This window comes from Malaclemys terrapin, chromosome 8, assembly GCF_027887155.1.
Source record: "Malaclemys terrapin pileata isolate rMalTer1 chromosome 8, rMalTer1.hap1, whole genome shotgun sequence".
NCBI lineage: Eukaryota > Metazoa > Chordata > Testudines > Emydidae > Malaclemys > Malaclemys terrapin.
Genome location: NC_071512.1, coordinates 22,399,438 through 22,418,242, shown reverse-complemented (window position 1 = coordinate 22,418,242; position 18,805 = coordinate 22,399,438). Strand labels below are relative to the sequence as shown.

Genomic DNA, 18,805 nt, shown 5'->3' with positions numbered 1-18,805 from the left:
GGTCAATTAGTTCTCAGAATAAACACAGAGTCTAAATTAGAGTCTAAATCAGCTACTGTGTTCATATTAGCCAGAAGTGCTTGGACTCATTCATCATTAGCGATAATTATTGTTGTTGTTACTTATCCAGTATAGAAATCTACTGCCTAGCACTATGGGGCCCTGATTCCTCTAGGCTCCATTGCAATAATAATAGTAATAATAATAAAAAAATAAAATAAATGCTATACATGGATAATCTTAAATGATATGGATGATCACAAAAGGAGATACAGAGATTGATGATGTCCAGAAAAGTTTGGTGATGATATAAAGCTACGGGTTGGCTTGGCTAAATGTGCATTGGCAACTGTAAAGAGGGGTAGATTGGTACAGTCAGAGGGCATACAAGCTAACAAAGGTTCTATCCAAGATATTTCTCAACGTGGCCTCTACGGATTCCTTAGGATAACAGAACTGTTGGAGTTACAACATGAGAAGTCAAAGAAGAAGTGAGGAAAGAATATTACAGACTAACAAGAACTACTCTAAAGACAAAACTCAACTTGAATTTGATCTGAGCCATTAATACATGGGGGATACCAGTAGTACAGTACATCACTGGAATGATCAAGTGCAATCAAGAGGAGAAGAAAAAAACTTGATATCCAAACAAGAAAGATCCTGATGATGCGTCGTGTCATGGATTTCAATCAAGACATAGATAGGCTGTACATCCAATAATGAGATGAAGGAAAAGTTTTGATTTCTGAGGAGGAAGCAATTGACAATGAATAATATAACATCAAAATATATGAGGATTCAGCCAAAGTAAAAGATTATCTGGTTGCAATAACAAGCAATGGCCAAGTGTGATCCCAGCCCCAGAAAGCATCAAAGAAAGGAGATGCAAACTGACAAAGAAAGACTAGAAAGATTTACACAGAAATCACTGTACGGGCAGTGGTGGAGACCCCACACACTCACTAGTGACTGAAGATTAACAGATTCATGGCTTGTAGAAAGATACCTCAAAAGAAAAGTGGAGAGTCTCATGAGTGTACCAGAGCAGTCTTTAAGGCTTAATTATGTTCAAAACAAAACTGACTGACAGAACTGTCCCCTGAACTGCAGAACTGAAAAGGAAGAGACCACGGAGCATGTGTTGAGCAACTGCAGGTGCCTGGCTGGCAGAAATACATGAACAGACATAATTAAGTTGCCAAGTGTCTGCATTGGAGTCTCTGTGGCAAGCATGTATTTAAACAAACCATGCAGTATTACGACCACCAAACTGAAAGCGTTCTAGAGAATGAAAGAGGCTATGATTTTACAGCATCTGGCAATTGTCAAAGACCAAATGGGGCAGGCAGACAGACTAGACATGGTTTGTAGGAAAGAAGTCAAAGAAGACCATGCTGATTAACAGTGCCAGACCAGCACACAGAAACATAAAGAAACAAGAAAAGAAGATGGTGAAGTATGAAGAACTCTGCCATAAAGTGGAACGATTGTGAAAAATGAGAACAAAGATGATCCCAGTGATCACTGGAGCACTTGGAGTGATCCCTAAGGGTCTGAATAAGCAGCTCAACACATGTCAGGAGTGCAAGACACCACAATGAAGGATCTGCAGGAGACAGCGCTCTGAGGCACTTCTAAGGAAAGTCAAAGGGAAAAAAGTGCATTTGAGCACCTCAAATGCAGGAATTTTGCAGAGAATTTAACAGAACTCCTGACTACTTAAACCTACAGAGTTGGTTCAAAGTCAGGATTTACTGGGGACTCACGGGGATAAATTTTAAATGTTTAAAGATCCTGTATGTTGTGAAGGCTAGTTATCAAAAACTCCCTACGATGTAATTTTGAAGGATAATAATAATAATAAATGCATATGGTGTGGGTCAGATAAAACACATGGGCCCTACCCATAAGCTTACAATCTAAGGCTCAAGATCCTCAAAATCTTCACTCAGGCAAACTGCCCCATCCCTGCCTTCCTCAGCCACATTATGACAGAGTCTGACTCTTCATTCACTTACACTGATGCAACAATGGACTAAGCCCCTCAACCTCAACTGTGTTCCATCAGCGTAAAGCTGGTGTAAGATCACAATCAGCCCCAGTGTGCCACTGTCACTTGCAGGTGATCAGTTCAATATCACTGCAGAAAAGAAGCTCCTCTCCCCGGTGGACTGCCAGTGCTAACACTGCTGGAATGACATGAAATCAGCAAACTTGATAACCTGATCTATAAAAAAAAATAAAAAAGCACCGATATTTCCCCAGGCAGATGTTCAGACATTTGTCCTGTGTAAAAAGAAATAGTTGCTGGTGATTTTTCTGTGAGAAGTTGCTATTTGTTTGCATTTTTTTAAAAGCCCATGCTGATTACTTGCATTAAGACAATCATGAGATGAGTGACCTGGAAAGAAAAGTGAGTCAGCAAAAATGAACAAGCCAACAAAATCCTTGCACAATGACTGGTCTAAGCAAAGGCAGCATCCCATCTGTTAGCCCACAAAATAAAAGGATGCATATACATGACCTACAGCCTCTGTGGAACTGGGTGAGTCTGGTTTTGATATCACTGAACAGCTAGACTGAGCTTCATTGCCAACAGCCATGGGAATAAACCCAGAGAAGGTGTGAATTAAAAAAACACAAACCAAATGCAAGTATTGTTCCTGTGATACAGCTCCCATGCGATGTTTGCTCCAGTACTCTTGCTTTTATCTGAGCTAGAATCTCAATGGACAAAAAGCCAGCACAGAGGAATGTTACTGACACACAGGCAGCTTATAGATCAGCAATCTAAAATCCTAGTTAGTACTTAATAACAGATGACACAGAACTGAATCAGGATTTATGTCTCAATGTGTTTGCTAGAAATAAGACATTTTGGTATGCAAAGGCCATTACTTAACACACTTCCATTCTGAAAGGTACTGAAGGTGGTTCACTGCCCCACTCCGAGGGAAGTCAGTGTAGAGATATTCTATATTTACGCTGGTTTAGCCAAGGGAGAATTCTGGGCCAATAAGACAAACCACTTCACTCCTTTTCTACACATCAACTCCCTCCTACAACATTCACGTGTTAGCCCTGCTCTCCTGAACTGCCACCATTTAGAGAGTCAGAGCTGGTGGTTGCCCAGAACTTACAGACCCCCAAACAGAGAAATATGAGATTTCCTTCCTGTTTATTTCCTCTGGTTTGTTGGATCTTTTAGTTTGGTATACAACAGGAATAAAGTTCCTGGCATTGGAAATTCAGCTTTGTGTTGCCAATTATTCTCCTGCACAGAAAGCGTTAATCCTTAACCAAATGATGCGGTCTCTATCCTCACAGTAGCCTAACCCACTCACTACTTCACAGATGTAACCCCAAAGGGGATATATCCTACCACAACCTGTCATTATTTTGTTGTCTATCTCGCCATAACTGCAGGTCTCATGCATTCTCACACCATACAACTAGAGCTAGGCAAAATGTTTCAGACAAATATTTTATTCATGGAAAAATGCAGTTTTGAGTCAACCAGAACTAGTTGCAAATTTGTGTTGAATCTGGCAAACAGTTTTGGCAAAAAAAATTGTTTTTACATTTCAAAAAAGTCAGTGTTTTGTTTCAACATTTTCAAAATGAAACAATTTCATTTTTCATTTCAAAATGATGTTTCATTTTGAAATTTGCCTAAATTTAATTCTTTGCTCTTTCCCTCCTCCCCCGTCCCAACCCTCCCCCCCCAAAAAACCCATTTCATTTAGGATAGATCTTAACTTCTCAGAAGTTTGGTTGGGTTCGAGTACAAGGTTTTGATTTGTACCCATCTCCAGTTACAACCATAATGTTAGGATGTAACTGCATTTTAAATCAGTTTCACACACATACAAAACCATAACAATGCAGTTGTGGCCACATCATCCCAGGATATTAGATAGACATGGTGAGTAAGGTAATAACTTTTACCTTATGGTTTTAGAGAGACAAGGGGTTGGCGAGAGAGACAGACCTCTTCCTAAATCTAAGATCCACTTTCAAAAGACAAGCCTGGGAGCTTAAATTCAAAACTTTGCTAGACACTGAAAATTAGGGTCTTAATAAAGACACTGGATTTATGGTTTATTACAACAATCTGTAGCCGTTAACCCCCCCTTTTTTGTCCTATGACTACTACGGTGTTAACGGGTCACTTCACCTTGAATGGTCCCTTAGAATATGTTCTAACTATTTATGCTAAACCATCTGTTCCATCTTGTATCTCGCTGACATGCTCTAAGGACAGGTCTACACTTAAAATGCTGCAGTGGCGCAGCTACACCAGTACACTGAGCCACTGTAGCGCTTCAGTGAAGACACTACCTTCTCCAGAGCTTCTCCTGTCAACGTGGGTAATCCACCTCCGTGAGAGGCAGTAGCTATGTCAACAGGAGAAGGTCTCCTGTTGACATAGTGCTGTCTACCCCAGGGGTTAGGTCTGTTAACTGCATCGCTCAGGGGTGTGGATCTTTTATACCCCTGAGTGATGTAGTTATAGCAACCTAATTTCCTAGCGTAGACCTGGCCTTAGCACCTTTTCCGGGCCTGAAGAAGAGCTCTGTGCGGCTTGAAAACTTGTCTTTCCCACCAGCAGAAGTTGGTTTGATAAAAGATATTACCTCACCTGCTCCCCCTTGTCTCTCTAAAACCATAAGTAGACAGAGCCAAAGCATCATTAGAGGAAATAAGCTCTGCTGTGGATTGTATGGGAGGTTTCTATTCATTGAGGAAAACTTGGCTTCTGTTTTCACAATGAAATATTTACTCTGCGCCAACACATTCATTCTCCTGCCACAGGTTTTAAAAATCTCTGTATGATTCCTTTTTTCATTTATAGAGCTCTGTTATCTTGTTTTTCTGACTTTACTGCACAATGTATCACTGCTATCCATTCACCAATAAAAATGTAAGAAAGCACATTATGGATTGTATTGAAAATCAGACGAGTCTATAGCCACAGAAACCTTGTTGTTTAAGAAGAGCTCACTCCACACACACACACACACACACACACACACACACACACACACACACACACACACACACAAACACACAGGAATATAGTGTGCCATAAAAATAAATTGCTGTGGTAAAGAAAATGCACACAGTGTGACTGATTTGCCATCAAACATCTTCATGGACTTGCTGCTGCTTCTTGCATTGATCAAAGAGTTTTGGCTTCACAACGAACATCTAGGAATGCAGGACACTTGCTTTTTGCAGGTTAGAGGACAGATGAGAAGATCCTTGGAGATTCAAGAATGAGTATTGGGGAGGGGGAATCCCTCCAGAGCAGCATGATGTTCACTCACACTTCAAGATTTGGCTTCATTTGGGGAGAAAATCCAGCTGGCCCATAGCCCTTACAAGCATAAATGCTGATTCTCCAGTACATATGGCAGTACCATTCAAAGAGCTATGACAATGATACTGTTTATAGCTCGGAAAATGGCGCTGCCATCTGCACCATGCATGCAGCGGTTCTGCTCACCAGGAAGCGAGGGTTCTGTAGAGGGACAAGTTCTTGGACCTGCTGGTCTATTGTGCTAAAGGGTGGCTATGACACAATGCAACCCCTGGAAACTGGAACGAAACAAAATCACCCTCTATTCTGTGAGAAAAATCACCCTTCCGAGCTCCTGTTCTGGTTGTCCGGAGAAAGGAATGATGGGGTGATGCCAATTGCGCATTCTTTTACAGTTAACACGACAGCTGGCCCTGGGGATAGGATTGGCATTGAGATGCTAACACACTGGTGGCCATTCTGGGCAGTTGTCATACTGTAAGGGCACTGATCATCATATATACATATCTCCTCTTTTACCCTGCACTCTAACAGGAGAGGAGGGGCATTCCTCTCTTTCCTCCCCCGTCTAATATATTGGCACATTCTTGTTTTTCCTCTTCCTTCCATGCAGCTTCAAGGTGCTGTGTGGATGTGTGCTCCACTCTACTTCGTTGACTAGCATGGTTAGTAAATGCTGCACAATATTTGGACATTAATTCACACCCCCACACAAAAGCATTCCTGTGAAACTTCTTACAGTGTGCCACCCACAATAATACCTACTGAGTAAATCATCAGGCACAATTTTTCCAATTAATCCCATTGGGCTGCTTGTGATGAAGTGTGGATAATTGTTATTGTCCTTTTGAGCAGGAAGCCAGGGCTCAGCTGTATTATTTGCAGTTGGTCCTCAGTAGCATTCATTAGATCTGAAGTCTTTCTTGATTACACTGTTTGGAGAGTGGTACATGCATTTGTGTATCTGTTGCCAAAGCAACTTCTGGTCTGGAGCAATTGCTGTGTGATGGGGAGCTATAGCAAATACGAGAGTGCATCCCTCCCGCACTAAAGAGCTCTTGAAAGTGGGGAAAGAGACAACACCAAAGTGGGAGCTTTAATTAATCTAGGGCTGCGGCGTCTACCCTGCAGCCTTCAAGGGTGACTTTGGTAAGGAGGAAGTTTGTATTTGATTATGGTGTGAGTTATAAATATCTTTCCTGCTCCGTGCCCTTTGATTTTTAACCAGAAGTATTTGAAACCTCCGTATCACTGTGGGGAGAAAGTGGGGGCTCTCCTGCCAAGGCATGCAAACCCCAGGAAGAGCAAGACAGGAGCTTGAATGGCTCTGCTCGAGCTTCAGGGAATACCTAGGAAATGATGACTCCTCTTCCCAATGCTGCCACTGAGGGTACCCTAGGAGAGGGGGAAAGGGAGAAGCTGCGAAACAGCCACCAGTTCTAGTCTTTGAGTCTTTTCCCCCAGCCCAGGTTAGACCAGCTGATATAACTTGTGCCAGCTGGCAATGGTCTCCAAGGATTCATATGCTAGCTGGGGATAACTAGAGCACCGTGTACCCCGCCCCCTCCAAACCCCTGACATGTCCTTGTGCTTGGACTGATAGGAGGGAGCGAGGCATAGAGGCTGGCTATGCTGGCTCTGTGCTCATCGGACACTCCCCATGCAAGAGAATCCCCAGCAGACGATTTGTTGGGTAGTTTCTGCTCCTGGTGCACTGCCCAAGTGACAGCAAGGATGCAGAACAGGGCAGAGAAACTACCTGTAGTTCTGACTCTGACCCTTTAGCTTTCTTAAAATACTGTGTTTAACCCTCAGGCTAAAAAAGGATCTGAATTGTGTGATTCTGGTACACGCCGAACATTTGCAAATCCCACTGAAACCAAAAGGAGGGGCTCAGGATCAGGCCTTTAGTTAATTACATCTACATATTCTCCCAGGGTTATATATGTAGGCTACACAGACAAAGACATTCACTACAAGGTACATATTCACCTTAAGTTTCATAAGCCGCAATGCGTTCATCAGTAACTCTGATTTTAAAGAGAGATTAAAACAATGGCTAAAATTTATTTTAGGAAGCACATTTACCTTTCAGAAATATATACTCCTTCAGTTTCCACTGACAGAGCAATTTAAGATGCATTAAAGAATGACCCCAAGTTGGAAAAAAAAGGGATCTGCGTGGGTTTCAACATGAATTTCTGACTAAAATTAATTGCATCCTTAGTTTAGAGACTTGGAAACACTTTTTAGTTCCATGGTAAATTCAGGGAATATTCTCAAGCAGGGTACAGTACTTTCTATCATATAGTTGCTTGCTCTGCACTGTATTCACCCTTTCAGACTCCTGGCTCTGTAAGACAGTGATTCTGTTCTCTATGTGATATTTCAAGGAGTGTGCACCTACAGCACTATATAATAAAGTTTACAGTGGGGGCAGACCTGTTACAGCCCCATTGTTCTGCTCTGGCTATGCAGAGTCATAAAGCTGCCTGAACCAGCTAGCTGGAGATTTTCCTGGTGCAAGACGATCCCCAGATGGAGGGAGTCACTCTGCCTTGCAGGTCCTAGTGCAGGCAGTGTGCTGTTCTTAGTGCGAAGACGTTTTAGGGACAGCCCAGGGTTGAAGAGCCTCAACCAGCTTACAGCCAGTATCTGATTCTTGACTCACACCTGTTTTACAGCGGTGTAACTGCACTGGCTTTACTGGAGTTAATCCTGGATCAGACCAGTTTAATTCAAGGGAGACTCCGCCCCATTATGTCTGTTTCAGCTATTTAAAAGGATGCAGTGTATCTGCTTAGAAAAAAGTCTGACCTACCTTAATTTTTTCCTATACTTTTTTCTTAATTTCAACTCATACTCAATGAAAAATTAAATTAGGAAAACTGCCCTTCTTCAGTCTGAGACATGAAAGTTTTATGTGTATATTCCCCCAAGCGGTTAACTAACCAACCCTTTTCTCGGCGCACCTCTCCATCAATGAAACAGGTGGCACAGAGAGAGAAGTGAACATTTATCCCTACACACGTACGGTTGCAGATAAACACATGTATTCATATACACCTTGGCCACATTCTCTCCGCTCGCAGACCCATTTAGACCCATGCAGGATTACTTTCGCACCCTAGATCCATTCACAAACAACCGCTCGTACCCATGGACTCACAATCATTTACACACAGAGATACATACACAGATTTAATTTGGCAAAGTATTTGGGTCTCCCGGTTTCTTTTCCTTTCTGGGATTTTTGCTGCTTTTTTGCTGGTTCTGACTGATCATTTTCTAGCAGAATAATTTGTGTCCAACTGGTGACCCAAAATAGGCTTCACCAATTTGCACCAAAAATCCCATCACGACTAGGCTGAATGTTGCCTTCGTAACTTCCAGCCACAGCCTTCATCCTATCTGCAGTGCATATTTTGGCTTGATGAACTTCTAATTATTTCCCGCCAGGGACCCTAAACCCAAGACACCTGTTTTCTTGGTCACAACAAACTGCAACTGAGCAGGCTCTATAAAACGTCACGCAGCCAAAAAAAAAGACACATCTCCCCTCCGCTCATCACCTTCCCCACTGCCACCTTTCCAGCCTGTCACAGTTAATCAATTCATCATAACTAGATATCTCAGAACAGTTAATTCCCTTCTGGATGAATCACTTGGTTTGGAGATTGCCATGACAACTTAAACGTTTTTCTGTGTCGGGGCCTAATCAAAGTGATGACTTTGAACTCTCTGACAAATCAGGGCTGGTTTTGACAACAGCAAATTGTGAAATATGCTTCTGCTTTAACTCCGACTCTCACAGTGCCGTTGGCAAGAGAGCATCCCAGCGCAGGAGCCTGCTTAGCCGATGAAGCCATTGGGCCAGATCCTCAGCTAGTGTAAACAGATGCAGCTCTACAGAAGTCAAAGGGTTTGTGCTGATTTTGCACCAGCTGAGGATCTGGCCCATATAAGTTCCATGCTCTTCTCTGTAGCTTTCCTCCCAGCCACCTTCCCTCTTGCAAGTCCTGATTCTCCCTGCCCTGTCTGTAACCATTTATACTTCAACTAAGAGGATGTAAAAATGCTGCCAACCCCAATGGTAGAGTTTTGGACCTACTTAGCACAGGAGTAAATGACTTCCCATGGCAGTGGAAATTCAGGCCCTCTATCTACAGCTACTAGGACAAATGACAGCAAGACACCTGGGCTACCAATTGGATAGTTACTCCTTGTTACTCAAGTTGGAGAGAAGGAAGGAAATTGGGTATGCCTTTCTCTAGAATCCCGATCATGGTGGAATGATCCCCTAGAGCGATCTGTTACCTTGAGTCCAGTGTCACTTGGCAGTGGAGGGAAGCAGATGAAGAAATACTCTGCTAAAACCCAGGCTGAAGATGAGGCGTAATGCACAATTCTCGGGAGCGGAGGAAGTCCAACAGAAGTGTGACACTCACGCACCAATGGCTAGCAGGAATGAGACTCATCCTGAAAGACTGGGAGCTGGATTGTGCTCTTGTATGAGTGTAACTCCACTGACCTCAGCGCAGCTCCTCCTGATTAACACCAGAGTGAGGGAGCAGAGAATAAGACCCTAGATTTCTTGTACTGCTGATGGCAACAGTAGATGTTTACAGTATTTCTGTAAAGATGATGAACCCTGTTCTGGATGCACTGAGCTGTGCTAGTGGTACAAAGCAACTCTAAAACTGGCTGAACTGGCCTTTTGAGAATTTCCCACACATTGGGAAACCCTTGGGTGACACAGAGATGCTTTTGGAGCTCCTATGTCACCATTTTCCTGACCTTTACTGGTACACCAATGTAGCTGGGGAATCCCTATCCCCTGGTAATATCTGCCTGCCCTAACAGCCTCTTGCGGGTTGTGGCCAGTCAACATAAATTAGAGGTGCCCACAGGCTGCTCTAACCTGTGCTGGGCATCTTTTGGGCCACAGGATCCAGGGCCTCCAAATCGGACTTAAAGCTACTGCCTTTTACTACCCCTAGTTTTACCACATTAGAGAATCTGGTCCAAGATTTTTTCTGTATAACTCAGGGGCCCTTTTAGATTTCCTTCAGCAGACTCCAGCCTTCTGTGGGTGAAAAGGACGTCAAACAGCTTGAAGGTCAAGAGTTCTCTCTGTTCACAGAAGACATTTTTCAAAGAGAAATAGTAAAAACTATCAGAAATTAGATGAAATAAGAATTAAAACTAAACAAATAAAAAAGAAATCCGACTGGAAACAACCCAAAATGGAGTTGAGCTTTCTTTTCTTTTCTTTTTTTTTCTGGTTGAGAAAATAATTAACCCCAGGCGGGAAGTTACAGGGGACTTAGGTGTTGCAATGCTTTAGACACCTTGAAAATCACTGGTATCCACAAACCCTGGGCTGGCCGCCAAGCTCCCCATACAATGAATGGGAAGACTGAGAAAAGGATCCACAAAAATGATTGTGCTAGGTGGCTCCCCGCCAAAGCTAGCCATAGGGAGATGCCAATGACTGAGTGTGTCCTAAACCCTGCCCCTCTTATAGTCCAGGTTGCAGGGAGGCCCCTATCCCTGCTTGCAACCCACAGCTAGGAACCCCTATCAGATGCCTGGAATCAGATGCCTTGGTTGTTCTTGCAGAGAGAGAGTTTGAGCTAGGGGTCTCCCACATCCTGGATGAGCATGCTAACCTCTGGCCTAACAGTTATAAGGAAGGCCTAACAATACACAAACCAGGTAGGGGAAAGGAGGCACTACCCTTCATTATAATCTTGGCCCAGTGGTTAGGGTACTTACTGGGGGTGTAGGAGACCCAGGTTCAATTCTCCCCTCTGCCTACTATGGAGAAGGGTTCCCCACCTCTCAGGTGAGCTCCACTCTCTGGAGCATAGTGATCCAATCACTATTTAATATGAAGTGGAATGGTTTCAACACATGAGATTGAGGGAGAGCCACATCATAAAGTCCCATAGGCCAGTGGTTAGAGCACTCACCCAAGAGTGGAATTGAACTGGGATTTCCAATATCCTGGGAGAATGCACAAACCCCTGAGCTAAAGTTTTACTAGGAAGTCCCCTTTCCTCCGGGATGTCTTGTGTGGAGTTAGGAATACTCACAGCACACCTACTAGATTAGGTCCCACAGGCAAGACAGGTGTTCCCCCATCTAGCTTCACCTGGTCTGAGGCTCACATGGGGGCTTAGGTGTGAGACAGGCACCTGGATGCCTGCCTGAGGCAGCAGTGTGCATGCCCAGCGACCCTAGGGAACTTTTACAGCAAAAACTTTGGAGTCAAATGAGTTTAGAGGTAGGTGGGAAGTTGGTGGATTGCAGTTGTGCCTAAATCAGGGGCCTAAGTCCCTGGGCCCTGGGGTTTGTACTTATGAAAAATGGATCACCACCTCATACACACATACTGGAGGTGCAAGGTCATGGGATTCTATATGGAGGTTACACACAAATGACTCACAAGTTCTTGGGAGTTTGTTGTCTCTGACTGTCCCTGCTGGAACCAATTATTTCATTGCGAGATGAGACTGCAGCAGGCATATATGGAGACTGTAGAACAGAGGCTTCTAAATATCTTTGGCAAAAATCCCACTATCTGCTACTTTCATGCTCCCTTCAGTCAAGCCGCTTGTGAGAACCTCAGGGCCTGACAATATACAAAGAGTCATGTGCGGATTATGTTATTCTCGGTGAGGAACTTAGGCTGTTCAGCCATTTAGTAGGAAATGAATGGAAATGACAGTGGAGGAGATACCAGGGTGAGGGAGCGAGACCCAAAAACTCACATTAGGGTTCTCACCAGCAACTTGTACAAGAAGGCAGTGGCCTTAATGATTAGGAGAAGGGCTCTCGCACAGGGTCTGGCAAGGAGAAGGTTAAAAGCCTCATTCCAAACAGCCAGCCATCCTTGCCCTGTGCTAACATGGATGGGTGGAGTAGCAGGTGCTCTATACAGAAATGTTAATTTGCCTCATTAGCAGCAGGCACCTGATTGCTGAAGGAAGGAAATAAAAGAGCAGGGAAGAGGTGCTAATAGCAGAGCTGGGAGTGGGGGAAAGGGAGGGAATGTGGTACAAGAAAGCCGTAGTTAGCACAATGCTAATATCAATTTTTTTCCCCCAAAGCTCAGTTATACAGGATGCACCTAGTATGTGATGTAAAGACATTACAGTAGCTAGTTCTAGCAGTGATAGTAAGAGTAGCTATGTTAGCTGAAACCAGCTTGGCTTTAGCTTGTATATATTTGGGCTGTGGAAACCCTGTGGTTCTCTTCAGACTATAGCTGATAGAGGCCTTTTCTTCTACAGGGGATCTTCATTTTCTGTTTGTGTGTGTCTGTCATTCTTCATTACCTAAAAAAAGAGAGGCCATATTTCTCCCTGACCTGGTTCCTGAACTCCAGAGCAAGACTGCAAATTCCCTTATATCATCTATGTGAGGGTCAGCCCAAATCAGCCATAGTGGGAAAGTTGAATGCAGCTGGATTCATTAATAATAATCTCTTCAGCTTTGTCTGGGTGCATGTATCTCCTGGCTGATCTGGCTAAAAGCTGCTTGTTTGTGACCATTGAGGGCACGTCTACACTGCAACTGGGACCGAGTCTCCCAACTCGGGTAGATAGACTTGTGTTAGTGGGGCTTATGCCAGCATGCTAAAAATAGCTGTGTGGATGCTGCGACATTGGCAGAGGCTCAGGCTAGCCACCTGAAATCAGAACCACCCTGGCTCTGAGCTCAGCTGACTAGGAATTCTTAAGCACGGGGGGTGGTGTTGCTAATTTCCATGTCAGAGCAAAGAGGAGCTAAGCTAATAATTAACAATAATAAAAATAATAATTTGACACATTTTTCCTCTCTCCATCTATGGAAAAGGCTGGCAGAGAGAGCTGGTGCAGAGGCAGGAATTAAGGTGTTTTTCAGGGACCATCTGATGTTAAAGCCTGTTTGGAAGGAACCTTTCAGAGTGAGGCCTAAGAAGCCCGGGTGCAGTTCTGGCAGCCTACCAACTAACTAGGGGAATGCTCTGTGATCTCTAATAGTTGTGAAGCACTATGTAAAATTCCTGACCGTTAATCTCAGTTGCGCTCAGAAGAGAATCCTGCTTAGGAGAGAGTCTGGTCACACACACATGCCCAGGATTCTCTTCTTGGCCCTTAAAAATCAGGGTCAGGCAGGGTGCAGTGGTGATGGGGTCAGAGATGTTGAAAGTTACTGAGATTTTTCTGGCAGCAGGTACTTTATAAATTCCACAAAATGAATCCTGCTGGTTAGAGATGGAAATGACTGGTGTAGCCTCCTCATTCTCTCTCCATCCTGGTTGGCCCTAACAGGTTTATTCCCTGCTCCAATGCTTTATACAGTCCACTCCCAAATATCCACTGTTATGGGGTTTTCTCTACTGCCCTTGGGGAGACTAGTACACACCCTAATGAACCTCATTGAGAAATTTTCCCTGACATTCAGCTTAACTTTTCCTTTATTTCTACTTACAGCCCTTTAGAGGAAAAAAAAATTCCTTTGCCAAATTGATCATTGCACCCTTCAATTCCCGCAGCAGAACTATTCTGAAGTAGGTCAGAAAAACCTGACACGTAGCAATGGAGCAGCTTGCAGCATGGTCACTGCCCTGTGACTTGCATGTGGTGCTGTCTACCCAGGGGCCTAGCGAGGTGAAATTACAGATGGCAGACACAGATACTGTATCACCCAAGTCACACTGCTGTATTCAATATAGATACTGGCTTGGATTTTCTTTAAACTTAAACTATGTCAAAGATTCAGTAGACATGCAGGGATCATAAGGAAATCCAGCTAGAGCATGTATTCCATTTGCTGATATTAACATCCAGCAGCAATACCCACCATCAGAATAAAAAAAGTATTGAAGAAAGAGGGATTAATCCCCTGCCTGCCAGAGTCCTTTTCTATTCACTGAGCATTTGGATTCTTCTTAATCAATGAGCCACTGGGTCCCTTGCTGTTACTGCATTATGTGGACTGTTGCTGCTGGCACATCAAAGTCATGCAGGATATCATTATTTTCCACTAGCTTATCCCATCTGTAGTAAATCTCAAGGCCAAGCAAAACCAGGCTATTGCTCCCTGTGGCGGAAATTGTCTAGTGGCTTTGAGGTGGCAGCTTGCACTAGGACAATGCTCCTGCCTTTCCTAGTGTTGACATTGTGTGTGGTGTTCTTCTGGGTGGTAGGAGGCACAATTCTCTCCAAAGTTACTTACTGTCGTCAGCACCTAGTCAGAACCTTGGTGGAATTCACTGGGTAAGTTTCCTGAGTGTTATATCTGGCAGAGCAAGGGGCTTAGAAAGATTTTATATCTAAACCAGAGGTTCCCAAACTGTGGTCCATGGACAACCAGTGGTCTGTAAGCTCCATTCAGGTGGTCCGCGGATAGATCCCTCTAATGTGCATGCCTGGGCAGCCGCACACAACAGAATGAAGGGCCACCCACCTAATTAGTGGAGCCGAGCAGGGGTGGCTCCACTAATTAGGTGTCTGGACCCTGGAGAAGATGCACATGTAAGGTGAGGTGGTGGCCTTGTAGATAGTAGGGGGTAAGTGGGAGGGGGCAGTAGGGTGAGAAGAGGGGGTGGGGGGCATTTGGGATGTGCAGGGCTGCGGCAGCCAGAGAAAGAGGTGATTTCCCCAGTTCCAGGGCTGCGGCTGCCCCCCTCCTTCCCAGGCCCAGCTCGGGGACTGCTGCGGTGGGGGAGAGAGGGCACATTCATCGCATTAGAAAGTGAGACTATTGATATTAAAATATGAGTTGTGTGCTTTTATTTGTAGAAGAAAAAAAGTTTGTTTGTTTTTTTATATAGCACTTTGGATAAAAGCGCTTTACAGCTTGTAGCTAACGGTACAAACAACATTTGGAAAGATCATTAAGTCGTCCGCTGAGACCCTCAGCAATTTTCAAGTGGTCCGTGGAAAAAAAAAGTTTGAGAACCACTGGTCTAAACACAGATTGGTATGCACAGTGCTGTACAACTCTGGCATGCAATTAATATCAGTCTGTCAGCTAAAGCTTTGTCATCTTTGTTATTCTTTTGTACAGCACGTAGTGCAATGGGGCTGTGAACTACCATAATATAAATAATAATCCTCAAAGTCAGAAGAGTACCATAAAAAGAATGCATCCTACCCTTTGTATTGCCAAAAATAAGAGTATTTGCATACAGGAAATGACACACAACATTCTGATGTAACTTCCTGACATGATTTATTTAAAGTTTCCCCATCAACCCCATCCCTGATGAGCCACACAACAAGGGAAGTGTATTAAAAGGAATAATAAACGCACACACACAATGCTACAGTAATAAAAGAAAAGACTTACAGAGCATGTTCAGGGTTAAACAGGAACTGGTCTATTGCAGAACAGCAGGAGGAACTTGGAGATAGAAGAACAGCCACTTTTAGTGCAGACGGGAGAAAAAACAGACACAGTGAAGGGGTAAAGAGAGAAAGGAAAGAAAACACAGAGATGGTTAATAGGAAAAAGACCTCCAGCTAACCTGTCATTAAACACCAAGAAATGATGTTAAAATAACCTCAAGCTCCAAATACACCCCCGCCCTCAAGGGAAGGGAAAATCTCAGCTAATACTGATGGCGATTGGGTCAGAGGAATTAGGCATGCATATGCAGTTCCGTGGTAAATAAACCCTTTGAAATGCTCAGGAGAGGAGGTGTTCCGTCTTGTTCCCCAGGTGCTCTTTGTCTTCTCACTCATGCTTTCTTTAGCAAAATAACCCCACATTTTCCTTTTCCAAAAGTTCTCAGGTTTGCTCCAGGGAGGTCTGGTTGGATATTGTGATGTTTATATGTCCCATCCTGCACGCTAGTCACATGACCAGAATCATCTGACTGGAGGGGATGGCACATATCCTCCATGATTATATCTCTTGGTTGAGTCTATGAAAGTGACCTGTCTCTGTTAAGGGAGCAGATAAATTCCACATCTACACTGCAAGGCTACATGTCAACCTTCCCTCATTCCCACCCATCATAAAGAGCTAATATGTCAGCCTCTGAGAAACTGGATTTATGGTGGAAAAGTGGACACATCATTATCTACAGAACCTCTAGCTGGCAATCCTAGGATGCTCAGACAACTCAGTTATATTGGACATGGGCATGTCTGCCTATCTTTCTAGACATACACATCTGACTAATTATTTAGTCCCTGTTTTATCAGAACTCTTCAGGCTGCAGTGCATAGCTGGGTCAACTGTGATTTCATTTCTAGTAAAGCTCTTAGAGTGGCTGCCAGCCAAGATCCACCACAAAGTTCTAATTATTGTTTGCTGCATACAACATGCTGCTGGCCATCTCTCCACTACACCCAAGTCTAATGGGAAATAAATATGACCACAGGTCCCAGCAAGTGGTTTCTTAATGCTCAATGCCCCATCTTCCCCATCCCTTGCTGGCAAGGGCTGGGCTCTATGCAGAGTTGGTGCTCAGCCACAGGGATGAAGGGAATGGTCCCTCCAGCTGATCACTGATAGACTGCAAGGAGAAAGTCTAGTCTTCCTTAGATGAAAACCTAGTACTGTGATGCATACTCTCAAGTGGAGAGGTGGAGATGAGGGCTCAACAGAGCTTTGTAAATCCAAATGGGCAGAATTTCTTTTTTTTTTTTTTTTTTTTTTTTTTTTGCTGGAAAGTTTGGGAATTGGGGCCAGATCCTTGGGTCATGGATTCATAGATTCCAAGGCCAGAAGGAACTTTTGTGATCATCTAGTTTGACCTCTTGTACAACACAGGCCATAAGACTCCACTGGCTTAATTCCTACTTGAACTCAAGCATCTTTTACAAAAACATTCAATCTTGATTCAAAAAATGTCCAGTGATGGAGAATCCATTCAAACCTTAACAAATTGTTCCTATGGTTTATTACCCTCCCTGTTAAATTGGCTCTTTATTTCTAATCTGAACTTGTCAAGCTTCAACTTCCTGGCATTGTATCTAGTTATACCTTTTTCTGCTAGGTTGAAGAACACTGTAATATCAAATTTCTGTTCCCAATTTAGGTACTTATAGACTGTGATCAAGTCACCCCTTAACCTGCTCTCTGTTAAGCTAAACCTACTGAGCTCCTTCAGTTTTTCACTATCATTTAATCATTCTCATGGCTCTTCTTGGAATCTTTTCCAATTTATTAACATCCTTCTTGAATTCTGAGCACCAAAACTGGACACCAAATTCCAATGGTGGTCACACCAGTGTCAAATACAGACGTAATATAACCTCCCAACTCCTATTCATTATTCCCTTTTTAATTAATCAAAGGATCAAATTTGCCTGTTTGGCTAGGGTGTTGCAATGGGAACTCATGTTAAGCAGATAATCTTCCATGACCTCCAACTCCTTTTCCATCACTGCTTCCCATGATAGAATCCTCCCTCCTGAGATATGGCCTGCATTCTCTGTTCTTAGTCTCTCCATTACTGAGACTGTCCCTTTGGCAAATGCTGTTAGTTTTCCCCAGACTGGAAGACATCCCTCCCCACCCTTCTGCGTTCCTCATGGATGGAACCTATGTAGCCCCAACTCCCACCATTTTCCACCAGCTGCATCTCACCCATCCTTGAGTCCCTAGGATGCATCCACCTCTGTTCAGATGTGGAGGACTAGAACCTACTTATTCCACTCACAGATTGCCTTGGAGAGCTGGCTATAGGTGCCGTTAGCGGCCTCCTCTTCACGTAGGCCCTCCCCACTTTGTCCATGTAGCATTCTCTGTTTAAATGGTATATTGAGTTTGAGCCTGTTCCATTGATTTTATTGGGTGTAGGAACTGGCCATTTATATTCCAAACCCTGGCCCCTTAGCTACCGTCATGTCCCAGTCCACCTTCTCTCACTTTGCAGAAGAGGAAGAAGAATTGAGATTATTTTTCATTGCCCCTTGTTTAGCCAGCAAAGGAGAAGCAGAACCTTTCTAAGGCCTTGCCTACTTGGGGAAAGACACTGTGTTAGAAAACATGACATCAAGCATTACTCTATATACCTGTGTAGAAAAGGACACGCTGTGCTTTAAAACATGTTAGTTGGCGCCAAGACCTGCTAGCATATTTTTTAACATGATTTGCATGAACTGATATGTTAGTTAACCCTAAAGTTAACCACAGCCAGCTAATATATTTTTAAACACAATTTATCCTCATCCACACTAAGCATAAAGCTTTGTTTAACACTGTTAGTTAATGTGTTTTCTAACATTTTCCCAGTGCCACTTACCCTGTACAACCCCAAACTGGCTTTCTTCCCACTGATGCTGCCATCGATATTCCCAGCAGATCACCAGGGCAAGAGACTTAATCCAGTTAATTTTTCCAAACACAAAGAAAGCATGGAAAATATCGTCTAAACCCCCACGCCGACAGTTTCCCGCATGTTCAGGTGTTTTAACACCTAAGCAGTTTATAGCAATGTAATGCAATACCCAGCCAGCTGCATGGGGCTTG

At 43.6% G+C, this 18,805-nt stretch overlaps 1 protein-coding gene across 3 annotated transcripts in view; it reads right to left on the bottom strand.

The window, feature by feature from the left end:
- The window catches only part of HTR4 (5-hydroxytryptamine receptor 4), a 228,659-nt gene that overhangs the window by 39,071 nt on the left and 170,783 nt on the right, over window positions 1–18,805 (bottom strand). Inside the window, exon 8 of one of the 3 annotated variants that reach the window (XM_054038670.1) lies at window positions 15,671–15,746. The exons of the other annotated variants lie outside the window; for them this stretch is intronic. Coding sequence (XP_053894645.1) covers window positions 15,686–15,746 — 61 coding nt within the window. The 3' untranslated portion in view covers window positions 15,671–15,685. The remainder of the gene's footprint in view (window positions 1–15,670; window positions 15,747–18,805) is intronic. 3 annotated transcript variants of the gene reach the window in all.